The sequence below is a fragment of the Pteropus vampyrus genome, unplaced genomic scaffold (assembly GCF_000151845.1).
Source record: "Pteropus vampyrus isolate Shadow unplaced genomic scaffold, Pvam_2.0 Scaffold302, whole genome shotgun sequence".
Classification (NCBI taxonomy): Eukaryota; Metazoa; Chordata; class Mammalia; order Chiroptera; family Pteropodidae; genus Pteropus; species Pteropus vampyrus.
In genome coordinates this window covers 584037-603334 of record NW_011889083.1, presented here as the reverse complement: position 1 = coordinate 603334, position 19298 = coordinate 584037, and the positions used below count along the sequence as shown (strand labels likewise).

Below are 19298 nucleotides of genomic sequence, written 5' to 3'. Positions count from 1 at the left end.
CCACCCAAATAAGGATTCAAATTAACTTCCCATTCTCAACAAAAGAACATATAATTAAATATTAATTTTTACTTTCCGTTTGAGTACACAGATATTTCTGATATACTTTTAAGATTGGAGAAAATGTTCTCAAAGTTCACTTTTCTACTCCAGCTACAGACGCAGACTTTTGGAAGATACCAGGTTCTTAGAAAAGTCCACTGTAAATCTCCAGGTTACTGGGGTGCTGGGAGCATTCAGCCTATTCCAGTAGCTACCATCTAATTATTGAGGGTGGTTCTGGGACTCTTGTGAACTCTTTATGTGCACTATTATCCTATATAGTCCCCACCCCAACAATTCCATGAGTCAACTCCTATCATTAATCCTATTACACAGATAAGATGGATAGAAAAATTTTCCAAACCACATGAGTCCTCAGTTGTAGAAGCCAGGATTAGAATCCAGGTAGCCTAACTCCACAGACCAGGCTCTTAATCACTATTCCACAGCTGTTTTAGTAACTCTTATATACTAAGGAATAAACACAATAACATTTTACCAAGTTTACTTGGAAAATATGCTTATTTTGAGTTGGGGAAGTCAGGTTAACTTGAAACTCAGGGTAGAAGTCTGCCAAAAGTTCCTCATTAATTAAAAATGCTGAAAAGCTGGAGGCTGACTTTTTTGCTGCCATTGACTGGATAACCTCACTTAAGATCCTTTTACATGAGTGAAGTTTGAAGGTTATATTTGTTTTTGCTTTGCTGCTTTCACTAAAAATGTGTTTTCCAACAATCTGCTAACCATTTAGTTTCTATATTCATTCCAACTCTGTGTTTGGGACTTGGCAAAAGTATATCTTTAACCCTCTATCTCAAAGTCTCCCAGATCCCAGGGTTCCCTGGGGGCCGTGTCAATTTCCTAGCCCATGCATGACAGTCTAACCCCCTAAGCATGGAGTACAGCTAGTCCATGGAGATCTGACTAGTGGATTAATCTGGATTCCTGGCAATTCCTGGCTCAGGCTATTTTAAGGTAAATTCAGCAAGGGAAACAGGAGAAAAAAGAAAAATCAATTTTGTTATTTATGTCAATAGTTTCAGAAGAAATAAATATCAAGAGATTTAGGATTTAACATCCTCTGTCACCAATTTCAATGACCTGAAGTAGATCAAGACACTGAACCATGAAATGCAATGTCCTCATTTGGAAAAACAAGGGGATGAAATTATATTAGTGGTTTTACAAATAGTCTGTAGCAGCCAGACACTTTTCAACATACTGTACAAATAAAAATGGAATTACTCAGGTTGCTGCTTCCCCATACGCACTTCTGCAGGCCCCTTCAAAAACAAAACAAAACAAAACAAGACTTTTTAGAGTAGTCTGGAAACTACTAGTAAACATAATCATTAAAATTCTCAACCAAAAATAATGATGATGATGACAGTGATTGCAGGTGGTTCTCTGCACTTCTAGATGTATCATTGGGCTAAGTGTTTTCCATGTATTACAATTTCATTTAGTTTTCAGAACAATGATGATCTCATTTTACTTATGAGGAAACTGAAATTAGACCTGAAAATCTAGTAATAGTGTTGTGAATCAAACCCAGGTTTTTCTGACTTTAAGGGTCCTACTTGTAACCATGTGCACACAGTTTCTAAAGACAGTTTTCGAAGATAGTTAAAATGAACTTGAGGGAATTCACTGTGAATTTTAATGGCCTATGCTGTATCTAATGCAGTGTTACAATCTGATTTACTAATACTATAAATATGGATATACCATGGAGATGTAGCAAACACAATTAAAGTCACAGTGTGTCCTAGGAAGACACTGCAAGCATTCATTTGAATAAAACAAATGCCTCATCTACATATAATTGCATCTATGTAATTCTACAACTGACTAATGTTGCCCAAGATTACCAACATATAACTGTCTTCAAATTATATTATAGAAAAATGAAACATAGAATTATTATTTAAAATACACTCAAATCTATCTCAAGGCAGAAAAGAAAGGTATTTTCATCATGTTATTATATAAATAGGTGAATTTTCCTTTTAGAAATTAATGTCAATGGCTTCTGTTTCAGCCATTCTACTCCAAGAAAATCAGAATGGCATTTTCTGTTACCCTCTCTTATCTCTCAATAATCTTTTTTTTTTTTTTTCATTGAGATGACCAGACAATTCCTCAGAAAGAGAAAGATAGAGACATAAAATGGGCCAGTAAAAAGAAATGACAGTGTTCAAGGGAGGGAACCAATAGCACTGTACAGAATTTGAGGTCTATTGAGAGGAAATTTGCCTTTTGGTTAAGGTTTCATTATATCTAAAGTGAAATAGAAACAAAAAATACTTACAAATATGTCAAAATAAGAAGAGTAGAAGTCATACTTCACCACCTCCTTCTCTAACGTGTTCTCAATGCCTCCATTCACCTAGAAAGAATAAGAAGTGAAAACAAGGTGTGAAAATAATACAAGATAACACATAAGGTTTTGCATACACTATTCTGCCTATCTTCTCAGAACTCAGAAATGCTAAAATATAGATGAATCCTCATATTTTTAATAGAAAAATAATGAATAGCATTTCCTACTTATTTCTGAATTCATTCATTCAACAAATATAAATTGAATTCATTAATTCAACAAAGTAGGAAATATAGCATTTCCTACTTCTGAATTCATTCATTCAACAAATATAAATGTATAATGAAAAACTGCTTTTTGTAGTTCATATTTTGGCAAACTAAAATGTTAAACAAGAAAACATTTTTTTCTCTTCAAGATTTCTTAGAAGAGAAAAAACCACTTAGCCCAAACTTAAAATCCTACACATACTTTTAAAGAAGACAATTCACATTTATCCGGGGCTTCCCTCACATTCTGAACACTCTCCAATGTTTTTGGTTTTGAAAGTAAATTTGACAGAACTTACTTTTAGACTGGATATGGGATGTGAAAAATACAAAACAAACTAACAAATCAAGCAAAGATGACACTTCATTTTTGACTTGAGTATGTGTATTTACTGATCAAGAAGAAAGGGGAAAGAAGGAGTGTATGTGTGTATGTTGGGGAGGGAGCACGCTGACATCCAACTGGACATGGCAGGTAGGTCATGATGTGGAATGTGAATCACTAACTTCTGGAAGATCTCAAAACCATGTTTTCCAATCTTCTCCAGAACCTATAAAATCTCACTCTTGCATTAAGTCTAACACTTCTATATAGCTTTTAAGAATTTTAATAGTCTAGAACAAGCTTACCTATGCGATTTCATTTCCTATATAAACCTTACTGTCTAGCCAGGCTACTATTTTCTCAGCTTCTGTCCCTGTCCTCTCCAAAGTGCACGTGTGTGCGTGCACGCAAACACACACACCCATGCATAAGCACAGACTCCTGCCTCAGTGCCTCTGCTCACCTTGATCTCCAAACCCTTTCCCTATCGTTCCCCAATCCAATTCCAGATCATCCTTCTAGCCCAAATTACACCTATCCTTCCATACCCAATTCACAGTCCATCTTTTCCACTTATTCCTTAGATAAATCTAACCCACTGACCTCCCCCTAATTTGAATTTGTTATTGTTGGTTATCACAGTTTAACTATAGAACATAGTGACAATGGGGCAATAAAATCAGAATCAAAAACGGAAAGAAAATAAGTACCTAAAACATAACAATAGTGAGAAAATAACAACTCTAGGTTCACCAGTCCCTGCACTCCAGGCTGGGTTGGTCACAGTCAGCTCCCTGACGCAAGGAGGAAAAGTGGTTAAGTAGGAAGCCATATATGAAGGCAAAGTATTGTTATAATCGCATAGAACAGCTGGGTCCCCATATGCTTCTAAAGACTTATGCACCTTTTATGCTATTTCTTTCTTCTTTTAAAGACCAACAGTACAGGCAGTATAAGATATATACCTCCTCAGCTAAATTTTGTTATCTCACAGTTTTTCTGTGGAGCTTGCAACACCTGAATCAGAGGCATATACCCTGGCACTCAGTAAATGTATAGACGTATAAAAAAAAAAATACAACGGATTTGAATGATTAGAGTTAGAGACAGACAACAAAAGAAAAGGGATGGTACAGAGTGTAGTGAAAAACTCAGGTCAAGATTGACAATTCAAAACAAATAAGACTAGAAATTGAAAATTAAAAAAAAAAGACCTTGCTAAAGTCATGATGCACTGTTTCAAAGACCGTATACCCATGTGATCTTTTAATTTTATAACTGGGGAGACTAGCAGGCAGTGGAAAAGTAAGAATAAAAACACATTTCTTAATTGCTAGGCCTGGTGATTTTTCATTTATAACATGTTACACAGAGGTAAACAGAAAAGCCTTCTGATAAACAAGAACTTCACTTCCAGTTGAATTTTCTTAAAGCAATAAAAAGGAGAGAGAAGTGTGGTCTCGTGAACCCCAGCACAGTTCTGCCCCACAGCTTCCCTCACTTAAAATCATGTGATATTAGTGGTAAATCAATAATTTTTAATTGTGCTCCTTTTAAACTGCATTTCTTTTTTCTCTCATTACATAACTATTAGTTTTAAAAATGTTAAAATATTTATTTTAAATATGTTAAAATATGCATTTCTTTTTTCTCTCATTACATAACTATTAGTTTTAAAAATGTGTTTCTTTAAATATATATTAATTTAAATATTTTCTTTAATGTACATAGACAGAACAAACAGTAAAAAGAGACACTAAATTATTGTGTCATATCATTGGCTTGTTTAGATTTAAACAAAATAAAGCATACCTATGGTGCTTAATTAACAGAAGGGAAACCTGTAAACAGAAACTTAATAGTAGATTCATGTGGCATAGTACTGCAATTCTGGGTAAATCTTATTTTCTAATCTAAGTATCTGCTGTCATAATGAGTTTTGTTACTCTATTAGGATCCATAATGAAATTAAATGAGTTTATTGACCCTAATTACTAAGAGTCTAGAACTAAAATTGCTGTTATGATTCAGAATATTTGAGTTTAGATTAAGATGTTGACTCTTCCTATAAAAAGGCAAAATTAAAAATTATTTTCAAACAGGAATCTCAGCATCTTTTCATATTTTTGTATTTTAATAAATTTCTTATAAAGCACCTAGCACTGTGCCTAGCAAAGAATAACGTCTTAATAATAAACAGCAGCTAATAGCTATTACTACCTAGGCCTTAGCAAGTATTTCCTAAAACTAGATGAGCTGCTGAAAGCAAAGGGAGCAGACAACTTTGCCTGAGAGGAAAGCATCCTCAAAGAGTTTACCTATTTGTTGGTAAGGAATGTAAACAGAACCAAGGCTTTGGGAGAAAACATATATGGGATTAAATAAAATGTTATTAAATAAATTTCACCTGTTTACTTTTACTTTTATTAAATAAAGGTAGCAACTAGAGAACTTAAAATTACATATGAGGTTTACATTATATTTTTATTGGATGGTACTGATCTAAACAATTTTTGGCATTATGAATGCATAAACCTAGCAAAATATAGTCAAAGCTCCAAATGCTGCCAGGACCTTTTTTTTTTTAGATAAAATACAAATAAATAATCTCTTCACTAAAATAATCAAAGAATAAATTAAAGTTTTATTCTTTGTAAAATTTTAAATATGGGAATTAGAAAAGTGGATGCAACACCTAAAACACATTCCAGAAGCATGCTACATTTTTAGGAACAAGGATCAGAAATCTTTTTCTGAAAAGGGCCAAGAATAAATATTTTTGCCTTTGTGGGACAGACTGACTGTCAGAATTACTCAACCCAACCACTCAGCATAAAAGCCAGCCGTAGGTAATATCTAAACAGATGGGCAGGGTTGTTGTCCAATAAAACTTTATTTATAAAAACAGGCCAGCTGAATTTGGCCCCCAGGTTGTAGTCTGTCAACTCCTCTCATAGAGTAAAACATCATTAATTCACATTTCAAAATCCCACACAAAGTGAGTTTTAAATTAACTAGGTTTATGTTAGTTTTTATAACACTGAAGGACAAGAAATGTACAAATCAGCTAGAAAAGACCAACGTTGCCTCATTTGAGGAAAAAAAAAAAAGAAATGTACTAAATGAGTCAGAAATGATAATACAATTTATTTTTTGTCTCTAGAAAGAATTCTTATAAAGTCACGGGAAAAAAAACACTTACATTTAACTCAATTATCCACAGTAATGTTATAAATAAGAGGTCAAAGGTGACAAACAAACAGAAAGTCCTTCTGACATCAGATATGCCTTTCTTTTCCCTTCCTTCATAGGACTCAATCCTGGCCATGAGTTGTGTAGGGTTGATGGAATGGATGTCGTGAAAAGCAGCATGAGAGCTCTGGCTCCCTGTGAAAGCGTTCTCCATGTCTTCCAGCAGGGGGTTCATCCTGGAGCGGGGTTAAAGGAGCCTTTTTCCAACTTCACCATCCCTGGAGAGATCTTTGGGGAATAAAAGAGAGATACCATGTTAAATCAGAGCTCACCCAACACCACAGCAATATCCCCACTGCCAAGCAACTGCTTCTCTAAGTGAGCATCAGAGTATCTTAACTGAAGATATTAATGTCTTGATGAAGACATAAAGAGAAAGTGAAATGAGAAGCAATTCTTGATGTTATCAATCAATACTACAAAATAACTATTATGAAGAAAAATGGCAATAAAGAAAAAGGCAAATTTACAGTGGTAAAGGATAAAAAGAGGATGTTAACCACAGCAAAAAAGTGTGCCTGGTAACCTGGAGCAAGCCTCTTGGCAAAAAATCGAAGCCAGTTCTCTTGCTGTGCCAGGGAGAAAACTTCTACAATTCTGTGTCATTGCATGGACTAGGAAAACATTTACTGAATATCTTTCCAGAGAGTGTACAACCAGAATGTGTAAATTAGCTATAAAAAAATTGTTTCCCAAAACGGAAATGCTTTCCACTAAAGGTGTCTAATAAACCAAATTTAGCATTTCCCCATCACCTCTTAATTAATAAACATGTTTCTGGGCCTCTTCTTAGAAAAGAAGTACGCACAATGCAAAATTTCAGGAATACCTAAATGTCCCACTGAAAATTACGGTGTTACGGTCCTATGTGGGGTTGCAGGACCCCCTCCCTCCAAGGCCAGGGTGTGCTTCCATAGTGAAAAGATTTAGCACTCTAAGTGATCTGATCTCCTCATGGATAAGGCAAAGTCATCAAATAAAGAGCATGATCATAGTATTTTTGTTTGCCAAATATTCTAGTTTCTCTCCCTATAGAAGCTCTTCCTGTGGGAGGATTATATTATATACTCCTGGCTCTACTGAACTCATGTTCCTTTTTTTGGCCAATGTAACGTGGGTGGAGTTTGTTTATCACTTACATCCACCTCTTAATAACAAGGTTCATCATGCTCTCTTTTCTTTCTGCCACAATGACTGGCCATGTCCAGATAAAGTAGAATATTTTCAAGGTGAGTAAAATAAAATTTCAAAACATTGCTGGAATTTCCCTAAGGTAATATGATTCCATTTGGTTCTATTCGCAGGCCAGAACTCTGTCTCTTCATACTTGACCCTCACTTCTCTACCTTCCCACACTCAGAAACAAAATTCCTTTCCACATTTTCCCATATTTTTCTAATTTTTTATTTTGCACAGATTACATTTGCAATAGGAGGGACTAAAATTCAAATTTAATTTTATTAGCATCCTGGACAGATGTCTCAGGATTTTATAAGCCTCTTTCCTCCCTCTGCAACCCATCTGGGCAATAGCAGATATCATCATCTCAGTCATTCAATTTGCCTCCTCAGTCAGCAAATCAGTAAAGTATCTTAAAAAGCTCAACAGGAGTCCACTTCAGTGCCTTGCAAAAGAAAATATAAAGTTCCAAAAAGTGAACTTATTTCTACACAATTTCTTTCTCAATGAGACCACTACCATCCTAGTAAAAGAAATAGCAATGGCACATTCCCTAGAAAAGTTGCTCTTAAAACAAAGCTTGTAAAATACTAAGTTTATCTGCCAGATTTTTAAGAGTTAATTCTGAAACAATAAGTAAAAATGAATGTAAACCATGTTTTCTGTGATGAAATATATGTTTCAGAGTGCAAAAAGATAGCAGATATTCTCTAAAAGTGGATGAATATAGGCATATTTCTGCAACAACATATGTTACATAAAGAAACAGCAATTCAGATAATTTTTAAGCCAATCTAAAAATCTATCAGCAACTATATCTAAAACTTAAGTTAAATTCTTAAATCCACTAAACAGAAAATCCAACAGTCACAATTCAAACTCAGTACTATTTCAGAAAGAAAATCATTTTCAAGGTAATTAGATCATTTTCTTAGTCTCACTCATTCCTCCTTTCCTGATTCCACTTCTCAAGAATAAGAAAGGACAAAACAAAACACCAACCTAGGAATCTGAGACCATTTCAAACTAAAAATTGACATCATACAGATGGTATACAACCACCTTGGAAATGAGAAGCATTATATTATTTTTCACATGTTTGCATGTAACTGGTAATTAGCTAGCATTTACAGATACTTGCATAACTTCAATAATAAAGTTACCCAAAGCTCAGATTTATCTTGAGCAGCTTGATTATAATCAGACTGATCTCTCTGGGACAGAAGGAAATTCTAAGAGAGAAAGCTTCATTTTAATGTGTAAAGAGGATACTTCCTAAAGCCCCTTTCTACTCTACAGTTAGAGGTCTTCATCCTGACCTCCAAAAACATTCAGGATCTCAGAATTCTCTGATGAACTGAGGAGACCACAACTTCCTGTTTCAGAGGAGAGCTTGGATATTCTTCCAGATATAATTTCAGAAGTATTAAATATTCAGTTCTTGGTACTGAGATCCTCTCTAGTACTTAAGGAAAGATATGCCTCTCTAAAAAGAGCGTTAAGTATTGATTAGCTGTACACACAGGAACTAACTCTACAATTCAAGACTTATTTCGATCACAGGGAAAGCATGGGGGATGAGGAGTAGTGTCGAGAATCATAAAGAAAAACACCCCTTTATCTTTTCTCAGATTTGTATGAGGAAAATCCCTTTTTGTTGTTTTGGTTTTTGAAAACAAGAATCATGTGGTCACTATTTTATCCAGCTGGATAATTCTCCTCCACTGTAATATTAGCCAATTATTTCTATAATTATGCTGCATTAACAGCTACTCCAATATTCAATGGGTAAAACAATCTATATTCTCAAGCTCACAGGCCTGCAGGCTGCCTGAAGCTTGGCTGATTGAGTATGGACTCAGCTGGGCAACTCTGCTTCAGGTTGTAGGTAGTAGAACTTGGCTTCAAACTGTGTTGTGGGGGTCTAGCTCTTCTCCCTATGTCTGTTTTCTTCCTTGGATCAGGACTACCTGGGGCATGTTCTTTTCATGGCAACTGAAAAGAGCACATTAGAATAGCTAGATCATGTAAACACATCCAAAATCTCTGTATCCATTATGTCTACTCACATTCTATTGGCCTAAGTATGTTTCAAGGTCAAGCGCAAAGGCAGGAGAGCTGGGATGTATATTCCACCCAGAGGAAGAGTAGGTAAGTGAATATTTGCTGATTAATATTCCAATCTAGAACAACTATCAATCTTCTAGATCAGAGGTCAACAAACTCTAAGCTACAGGTCAAATATTGCCTGCTGCCTGTTTCTGAACATTGAGTTTTATTAGAATGCCACCACACCCACTCCCACTGTCTATGGATGATTTCATAGTAAGATGGCAGAGGTGAATTGCTGCAATGGAGACAATACTGGTTCACAAAGCCTAAAATATTTATTTTACTATCTGAATTTTTCTATAAAGAGGGACTACTGCTTTCAGCTCTCAAAGGGTGCTCGGGTTAGATTGAGAGCTATCAGATTGGCAAAAATAGACTAATTAACGAATATTAATTTTTCCAGTGCATGCTCTTAATCTGTCACTAGCAAAAACTTGTAATTCATTCTTAGTTTTCTGTGGTTGCTCTAGTGACACACCACAGCTTAGACATGGGTGGTCTTATGTTGGCTTACCTGAGGGCCACTTCAGCAGTATTTACAGAATGAATACACTGCTCTTCATCTTATTCACTTTCCTCAATTCCATACTACTAGAATTGAAGAAAATTTCTATACTGGAAGTTTCCTAACTCATACAGAAAAACAAAACCAAAAACAAATCAAAAACCTTGAAATCTTTTCTGCTTCCCAACATAATTGCTTACGCCTTTGAGATTCTTCTCCTGCATTAGTTCCCATCCTAGGTGCAAAGCTGGGCCAGAACTTTACCTCCATGTACTTCAGCATAGAACTGACTGATACTATCTAGATGACAAACAGCAGTTGCTTTGAAGCAGTAACTACCACCACTGGTATTTTACAGAAGTCCCACAATTTCTTGTACCTTCCTAGGAGGAGTAGAGAGAGCCCATGGGTATCTACTAGTGGCAGCCAATCCAAGGCTCTCAACCCAATCACCCAGCCTTCTTCTCTGTACTACTTCTGACAACAGCCAGGACACTGTATATTCTCCTCCAAGAGGGAGTATCAGAATAACAGACACTAAAAATATTTAATTCAGAAAGATGTCTTCTGTTGTCATCTTATCCAAAGGCCTAGGGAGCAGATTTGGCTTACAGACATGTTTTGCTTGGTATTATACAGTGTTTCTAAAGATTATAAACTAATTGCTGACTTTTTTTTTATGCCTACAGCACCCAGTCTTCCTAGGTGGTCCCTCATCCAAGTACTAACCAGGCCTGACTCCGCTTAGCTTCCAAGATCAGATGGGATCAGGTGTGTTCAGGGTGGCATGGCCAAAGATGCTAATTGCTGACATTTTAAATAATGAATTTTCATATAAAAATCCAGATTTCCAGTTTCTCTTGAAAAGTTAAAAGATACAGAATCATCAGGCCTGCATCCCCATACCATGATAAAAAAGCCAAGCAGCAATTTACCTCTTCAAATGGGGCATGCACTGGCCTCCATTTTGACCTAGCCTAGAAGTATCTGAGTTTGCCTTTCTGCTCTGATCCCACTCCCTTGTTTTACAGGTGAAGAGATGTATTAACACCTTAAGATTGTGCCTTATCACATTGTTTCAAACCTTTCTTCATCTTTGTTATCAAAGTTATTCTTTCCTATCAAGTAAATGTTTGCTTACAGATTAAAGAAAAAGTGAAGCTGAAGCTTATGGCGATTATAGGGATGCACCCATCTAAGAGATATTTCAAGGTATATATTAGGATTAAAACTTGGGTCTTCCACTTCTTTCCTCTCGATCATTCCATATTCCTAGAAAGAAATCAATTATTTCAAAGTAATAAGTGAAAAAATTTCTAAAGCATTTAAATAAAACCATCCAACCAATTGTTTTGTATTACTTTAAAAATCTTTCCTGAGTCAAGGACTGAAATTTTGCCAGCAGGTCCCTATTAATTTGCCAACTGAAAATAAGTGAAATATTTTTAAAAAGAAAAAGAAAAAAAAATTATGTGCACATATGAAACTCTGCAAGGCTTTCTATAGATTTGCCCATATCATCAGGGCTAGAATGGGGGAAAGAAGAGGAGAATTTTGAAACAATTAAAATAATAATACTACCCTCTGAGAGTTAAACTATAAATTTAACACATAATGAATTAAGACAAGATGTGATGTGTCCTTAAAGAAGCAAACCGGCTCACAGGCCAAGATACGAGAACAAGCTGACAGGACATATGTTCAGATCTAAAGAAGGGAAGAGGGAATGTGCCCAATAACCAAGGGGTGGGCCAGTCTGGAGAAGTAGTGTCACAGCAAATGGTAGTTGTGCCCAACCTGGCAATGTTTAAGTGGGGGCACCTGTTGGATTTTAAGTACCTCCATCCACTGGCCAGATTAATTCTATGATTAATACAATGGCAATTTATTAATTCCCTGTATGCCTCCCACAACCTTTTAAAATTCTACGGTTCTTATTAAAATTATATTCTATGTAGAGAAACAATAAACAGGTCAGCTTGAAATAAACATTTAGTCTACATGGCAGTGACAGTGGTCACTGCAGATTCTGAGACATGAGTCTACTCACATAAGGCAGAGCTTCTTTCCACTGCGCTCTGTAAACAGAAGCTGACAAATCAGGTTTCTCAGTCAACAAGAAAGAGGGCTACACTCAGATCCTAAGAAAGTAACAAATGTGATGCCATTGAGAAGTTTTTTGGGAGGTGGACGTCTAGATGTCTCCTAATGACCCAAAACAGCACTATCGGGTACTAACTTGCTCTTTGGGAACTTCTAGAGATACCATTTAGATATCATCTTACTGATGGTTAGCCACCATAAAATATTAACATATATCCTGTAAACAATATGCAAGTGGTAACATTCCAAAAGAGAATTACAGACAGTTTTATCATCACTCCAGCATTCTTCCAATACCTCTTTATAAATTTACATGCAATTACCAATGATTTTCCTTAAGTAGAATTATTAAATAGGACCAGTTATCAGGCTCAAACCAAAGCTATACAACTGAACTTGACTGCAATGATAATACAACACATGCTTATTTTAAATCTAACTTGCAAGTATTTGGGGCTGATTACTAATTCATAACCAGTAAAAAGCAGGAGAGGTACATAGTTCAGCTAAAGGTTTTTAAGAAGTACACACAATCTTCAAAACCTCAAGATGCATAAGTTACTCTAAAGATTCTAATACATATTCTCTTAACTCAGTAAGTATAGCTAATATTTGGATTCTAAAATGTCAGGTTTATGATTGACCACTCAGTATCAATGTATGCTTTACCAGAAAGAACAGAGACATAAAATGCATCTTTAAAAACTAAGAAAATGCAAAAGCTAAATAAATGATAGATTATAATCGAAATGAGAGGTTTGAATAATTTACATTTTTATTTGGTATTTTAAAAACAAATTTAAATATAATAATTATTTGAGTACTATAATTAAGTTTTTTTTAAGATTGATAATTATTTTCTTAACCCTACAATCAGACTATATGCTATTTTGAGGATGCAATACACCATGTTTACAAAACTGATCATAAAACTAGACTACTAAAAATATCGAATAACTCTTGCAATTAGAGACTGTATACAGAAGAAACTGCACAAAATAGAAATTTAAAACATAGTATTTTTAAAAATAACTACTGAGATAAATACATCTAAAAATCAACTACTTGAAAACAATGACAGTAAAAACAGTAGACAGTCATCCAAGTTGAGCTTATTATCAAATTTACTTTCTTAAAGTGCTTTAATTACTCTTTGAAATAGCTTTTTAAATAAGAGTAAAATTAAAGAATTAGGCACTTAAATAATAAAGTTATAAAAATTACAATTATCCCATGGGGGAAAATGTAAAAAAGAAAAAGAATGACTATATTTAATAAATAAATCCAAAAAGATGACAATTGTTCCAAGCTGGGGGATGGGTACAATGTGATTTATTATACTATATACTATTATACTCTCTACTTTTGTACATGGATGAATATTTCCACAAACAAATTTAAAAGATATAAATAAACCCAAGTATTAATTAGTCTTTTAAAAGGACAAATAGGCAAACCTAGATTGGGGAGGGACAGATTAAGAAAGGAATACAAGTACAACTACAGGAGAGGTTATTTTTCAAAGGGTAAGTGATACTTTATATTAACTACATTTGAAAATCATAAAGTCAATACTCTGGAAGATGCAGATCGCCTGAATATAAAGAACCATACCAAAAAGAAAAGGAAAAAGTTGACAAAGAATTATCTAGCAAAGGAACTAGAGTCAGACAGTTTGACAGGTATTTCAAAATTTGAAATAAAAGATAAACAAAATCCTATAAGCTGTTCCAGAACATTAAAAAGGAGAGCTATCCTATTATTAAACAAAGCTAATATAATCCTGACATTATCTGACCAAAAAATACACAGCACAAGAATGAACACAAGTATAAACTAATCTCATCTATTAACATATCACATCATATTTTATAACACTGTATTCCATATATAAACATAATGACAAAATCAAGTTTCCATACGCCAAGACTGAGTCAGGCAAAGTGCTGAGTACTTAACATACATTATATATTCAAGCCTCACAACAGCTCCGACAAGTAGGACCCACGTATTAGAATATAATCTTGAAACAACACATAAATAAGTCAAACTCATATAACTAAAAACTAAACCTATTAATAAGGAAGGCAGATATTTCTGTTTATCCATTAAAATGTTTCACTATATTTTGAAAGCATGTACTAACACAACTTATAAATCATTTGGGACAAAAAGCTTTGAAATTATGTATGTTCTGACTGGTTTTTAATTTGGAGAGACTGGCATAACTTCAAACTTTGTGGAACTCCTTATTTCCATAGACATCTACTGTCCTCCACTTTTCTTAAAATGTGGCTCTCTCAAGTTTCTTATTTTCCAGGTTTCGAGGGAAATACATGTGTGATACGAGAAAAACCATAGTGTAAACTGAAAGAAAACTGGCAACCGACAATCAACCTTGGGAGAAAGGAACTAGAAGCAACCAGGAGAGGAGTGTGCCTGATCTTCAGGGGCCGTATGTGTGGACAGAGAGGCCATATTGTTGATTTATCAGTAGAAGCCAGAAATCTGAACTGTAATAAGAAATGTACCAAATATCAAGCATTAGTTCAATTAAAAAAAATAAAAGCACCAAAGATCAGGCGCTATAAACCACCATCTTGCCTTTACTTTCCTAAACTTTTCTACAACGAAAAACTTGTGTAAATGAAAAAGCATCTACAGATGATAAAGATGCCACTGAAATTCAGTTGCAAAATAATACAACTATTAGTCATTCTAGTACATGGAGAAAAAAATCTATACATCAAAATATACTGAAGATCTTATTTAAAACTTAATGAAAAAAAACCATTTTCATCGGTTATGTAGAAGAAACTGTAGATAAGTAATATAATTTGGGGATGAGGAAGTTCTTCCTAAGAAAGTCAAGGAGAAACAGGTTTGAATACATAAAAATCAAAAACTTTTCTATCAAAAAAACATTAAAAGTATAACTTAAAAGTGATGAAAGACATGATGAAATCCTTAAAACTCAATCTGAAAAATGAGCAAAGACAAGGCACCTAAGAAAAATAAATGTACTGATAAACTAAAAATTAATAATAATTCTCACCTGACACCTGTAAGTTTTTTAGAGAAGTAAACTAAATTTATGAGTTCATTTATTAAATAGTTCCCTTGACCTTCAGGTAGACCTCAAATTCCTTAATCTTGCTTAACCTAGCACATGGCCTACTTCTGTCTACTTCTCCATAATCACTTCAACATACTAAAAATTATAAGCAGTTTGCTAAAGAAATCACGTTCTCTGGAATCTCTGTATTTTTCTCTCTATTGGGAGTTCTACTCTCCCTATATCTATGGCTCTTACTCTTCTTATAAGTCTTAACTCAAAAGTCACTTTCTCAGGAAAGCTTTTGCTTCCTCCTCCTCTTCCACGCCTATGGGAGAACAGTACACACAGACCTCTATAATGACAGCTATTACACTGCATCCAGGTTATTTTTGCTCCACATTTTTTTCTAAAAAAAGTAACAGCTTACTTAGGATAGTGTGATTCATCCATTTACCAGTCCCTTCATTCTGGGCTTCATTCTGGGAGTGAGAAGAAAGTACAAACCAAAAACAAAAAAAAAACAAAAAAAAACAAAAAAACAAAAAAAACGGGGGGGCGGGGAAGGGGAAAAAAGAAAACAAAGGCCATTTAAAATAGCATAAGAAACATAACACCCTAAGAAATTAATAAAAATATGCAAGGTCTCAACACTGAAAACTAAAATACTGCTTAGAGAAATAAAGAAAATGAATATAATGGCGAGATATATTATGGAAATAAAGAATCCATATTGCTAATATTTCAATTCTCCTCAAATTGATCTACAGTCAACTCAATCCCAATCAGAATCCTATCAAGGTTTTTTTTTGTTTTGTTTTGTTTTTTGTAGAAAATGTCAAGATAATTCTAAAATGTATGTAGAAATGCAAAAAAATAAAAATCCAAAGCAACTTGACAGAAAACAAAATTGGAAAAGACTCACACTGCCTAACTTAAAGACTTCTACAAAGCTTCAGTAATGAAAACAGGATGGTACCAACATAAGGATCAACAAATAGATCAATGGAACATAATGGAGAGCCTCGAAATAAACCAGAACTTATATGATCACTGGACTTTGGGCAAAGATGTCAAAGCAATCCAATGGTGAAAAAGAAAGTTTGTTTAAAACAAACAATGTTGAGTCAACCAGATATCAAAATTGAAAAAAAAAAAAAAGAACCAAAACCCAAATTTTACACCATGCAAAAAATAAGAATGTGCAGCAGAATATTTTTACTACCTTTTTATAGGCAAGGATTTCTTTTAAAAGAAACAAAAAAGAAGTGAGGCCATGATGTACACAATTAAACTTGTAAATAGTTCAGAAAAATGTAAGGATGTTTTGGGATGGAATTGCTTGCTCTATCCATCTATTCAAACATCTACCCAGTATGTATAAACATATATACAATATAAATATGTTTAAACATAATGTGTATATTATGTATTGATAGCTTAGAAAATAAAATGGAATAAACATTGCTAAGAGAGTCACTTAAAATACAGTCAGGAGGCTATTAAGGAAGTGGGGCCTAGCACACCTTGTGCTTCCTTAGTTCTCAGAGCTGCTGCTATTAAGTTGCTAAATCTGTTGCTAAACTCAGCTCAAGGACATCTTGGAGCCATAAGCATCCTGGAATAACTGTTACATGCACACATATAGACTACTTTCTTGTAGTTTTTGACTCCCTTGTTTGCATACTGAAACTAACCAATTCCTGTTAATCTACCCAGGAATCCTTCATTTGCATGGAAGAATTACATTTTGTGGTTCTTGCCTTTATAAATCCTGCCTTTCTCTGTTCTATCCAGAGAGCATTTTGGGTTGCTATGTGAATGTCTCAAATCCTTTTCCTCAAATAAATGCCTTCTGTTCTTTATTAGAGCCTGAACCTCTCCTGTGGTTAACAGTATACCTATGCATATGTAGTCTATAGAGATATCAAAGAGAGTAAGGCATTTTCATTGCAAAAATAATCATTAAATTAACTTTGCTTTGAGTATGAGCTACCTTTAAGAGCACAGAGTAAGGAACCAGAGTTATCCAAAAAACCTCTTAAATAATTCTATAAAATAGAGTGGACATGGAATTTGTATACACATTTTTGAATAATAACTATGTATACAACGGTTTGTGACACAGTGACAGATTAAAAGGAAAACCTATATAAGATTTCTGGGCATCCAAGTCATTCTGCCCTTCATATATCTATTAAATTACCTAGACAAAATGGAGATTTGAGTGTTGAAGTTAAAGACTGCTAAAGTGCTTGTGACTGCAGATAGGAGTCATTCTGTCTGAATCTTGAGCCAACATTAAATATCTAGTAACGGTCTTTTTGTTGTTGTCGTCATAAGGTTTAAATGAAACAGTGGAGTGTACACTGTGCAACAGTTTGAGTCTGAAGTTTACTCACTTCTTGGTGAAAATGCACATGAAATCACTTTCCTTCAAGCTTTTAAAAGCCAAATTTGTCCTTCATTTGTTCCATACATTTGTATTCAAATACTTCCCAGACACTTAGAGAAAGATTTTCTATAAAGCATCACCTATCAAGGCTCAAGCACATCATGTGTTATTTTATTCAAGCAGCTAACTTAGTACACTGGTACTCACATTTCAACAGCATTTCTTTTTGTTCTTTCTCTTACTTTAAGAATTCAGAAATCCAACTACACAGTGGTTTGTCTATCTATAATTTCATGGATTTATTCCAAATATCTATTTTTATAGATATCATATTACCTAGTGTTGTTTACATTTGTTTGGGATGGAATGAAAGCTTTTTTTCCATCCTGATAAATTTGGTCACTTTCCGCTGCTTGCATTCTTCTCTCTTTCTCCCACACATTCAAGAGGACTCTCTATTAAAGCTCTATATGATTTTTTGCAGTCTTGTCTTATTCATTAATTTTGGTTAACATTAGTAGATGAAAGTAACCATGTGCACATAAACAGAATTTAATCTTTTGACAATCTGCTTCAAGACTCAGATGTACTTAGAAATTATCAACGACTTACAAATTAAAACAGAAAACAAATATGCTACGGTGTTTTTAAGTCACTCCTCTAATATACACTAATTTATCTCCTAAGCCCAAAACTGTTCTAATAGCATTTTCTTCCTAAGTAATCTATTTCTATAGCAATATTAGAAATATCAGAGGGTTCCAGTCAAGATGGTGGAGTATGTAAACACTGTGCTGCCTCCTCCCTCGACCATATTAAAATTACAACTAAATTACTGAACAATCAACCTGGATAACTATTTGCAGACAAGCTGAAGAGAACTCCTATAACTAAGGATATAAAGAAGAGACCACGTTGAGATATGAAATGGGCTGGCCCTACACCCACATGTGGTGGTTGAATATTGGGAGGGATATCTTGGCTGTGGAGGTCCCCCAGAGGAGTGAGGGGTCCCAGCTCCACACTGGACTCCCCAGCCCAGGGTTCCAGTGCCAGAAAGAGGAGTTCCCACAAAATCTGGCTGTGAAAATCAACAGAGAGTCTTTGAGGTAAGATAGAAGGCTGCCGGAAACCATTGAGGTAAGATAGAAGGCTGCTGGAAACTCAGAATTCCTCTTAAAGGGCCCACACACAGACTCACTCACACACAGGCACTCATCTTCACAAAGGCACTCACCCTGGGCTCCGGTGAAGGGACTTCGGCTCATGTGGGACCCTGTTCCTCCCAACTCATGTACTGCCCGAGGCTCTTTCAGCTACTGAGTCTTATGAGCAACCAGAACGCAGCCTCAGGCCTGGGGAGGATCTGGGCCTTTTGCTGACCTGTCCCAGGCTGGCACTGGTGAGAGCTGGCCCACATGCCTCGAGGTCCAGAACAGGCAGCAACCAACCAATGATAGTTTTGAAGAGGTCCCAGAATCAAACACCCGGAGACTGGTGTCAGATGATTAGGCCCACAAGTGGCATACTCAAAGGGTGGTCTCAACAGGCACACAAGCCCATGGGTGAATCCCACTCCATGGGGTCAGACCCACAAGCAGCTTATAATCTGTGAGTGTGGCCAATTTTCACAACCAGTCAGCCTGAGAGTAAATCCCCCACACTAACATGCCAACAGCAACCAAGGCTCAACTACAACAAGAGGGTACACACAATCTACACAAGGGACACCCAGTAA

At 35.2% G+C, this 19298-nt stretch overlaps 1 protein-coding gene and 1 pseudogene across 5 annotated transcripts in view; both read right to left on the bottom strand.

Annotated features, from left to right (window-relative positions):
• STARD3NL (STARD3 N-terminal like) overlaps positions 1 to 19298 on the bottom strand; it is a 56585-nt gene that overhangs the window by 21799 nt on the left and 15488 nt on the right. For 4 of the 5 annotated variants that reach the window (XM_011376686.2, XM_023521284.1, XM_011376684.2 and 1 more), the window contains 2 exons: positions 6162 to 6439; positions 2354 to 2431 (listed from right to left, as the gene is read on the bottom strand). In XM_011376686.2, coding sequence (XP_011374988.1) covers positions 2354 to 2431; positions 6162 to 6386 — 303 coding nt within the window. In that variant the 5' untranslated portion in view covers positions 6387 to 6439. Of the gene's footprint in view, positions 1 to 2353; positions 2432 to 6161; positions 6440 to 15595; positions 15648 to 19298 lie in introns of all 5 variants that reach the window. The other variant, XM_011376685.2, reaches the window with a different exon arrangement.
• Positions 10688 to 10806, bottom strand: LOC111730155 (annotated as a pseudogene).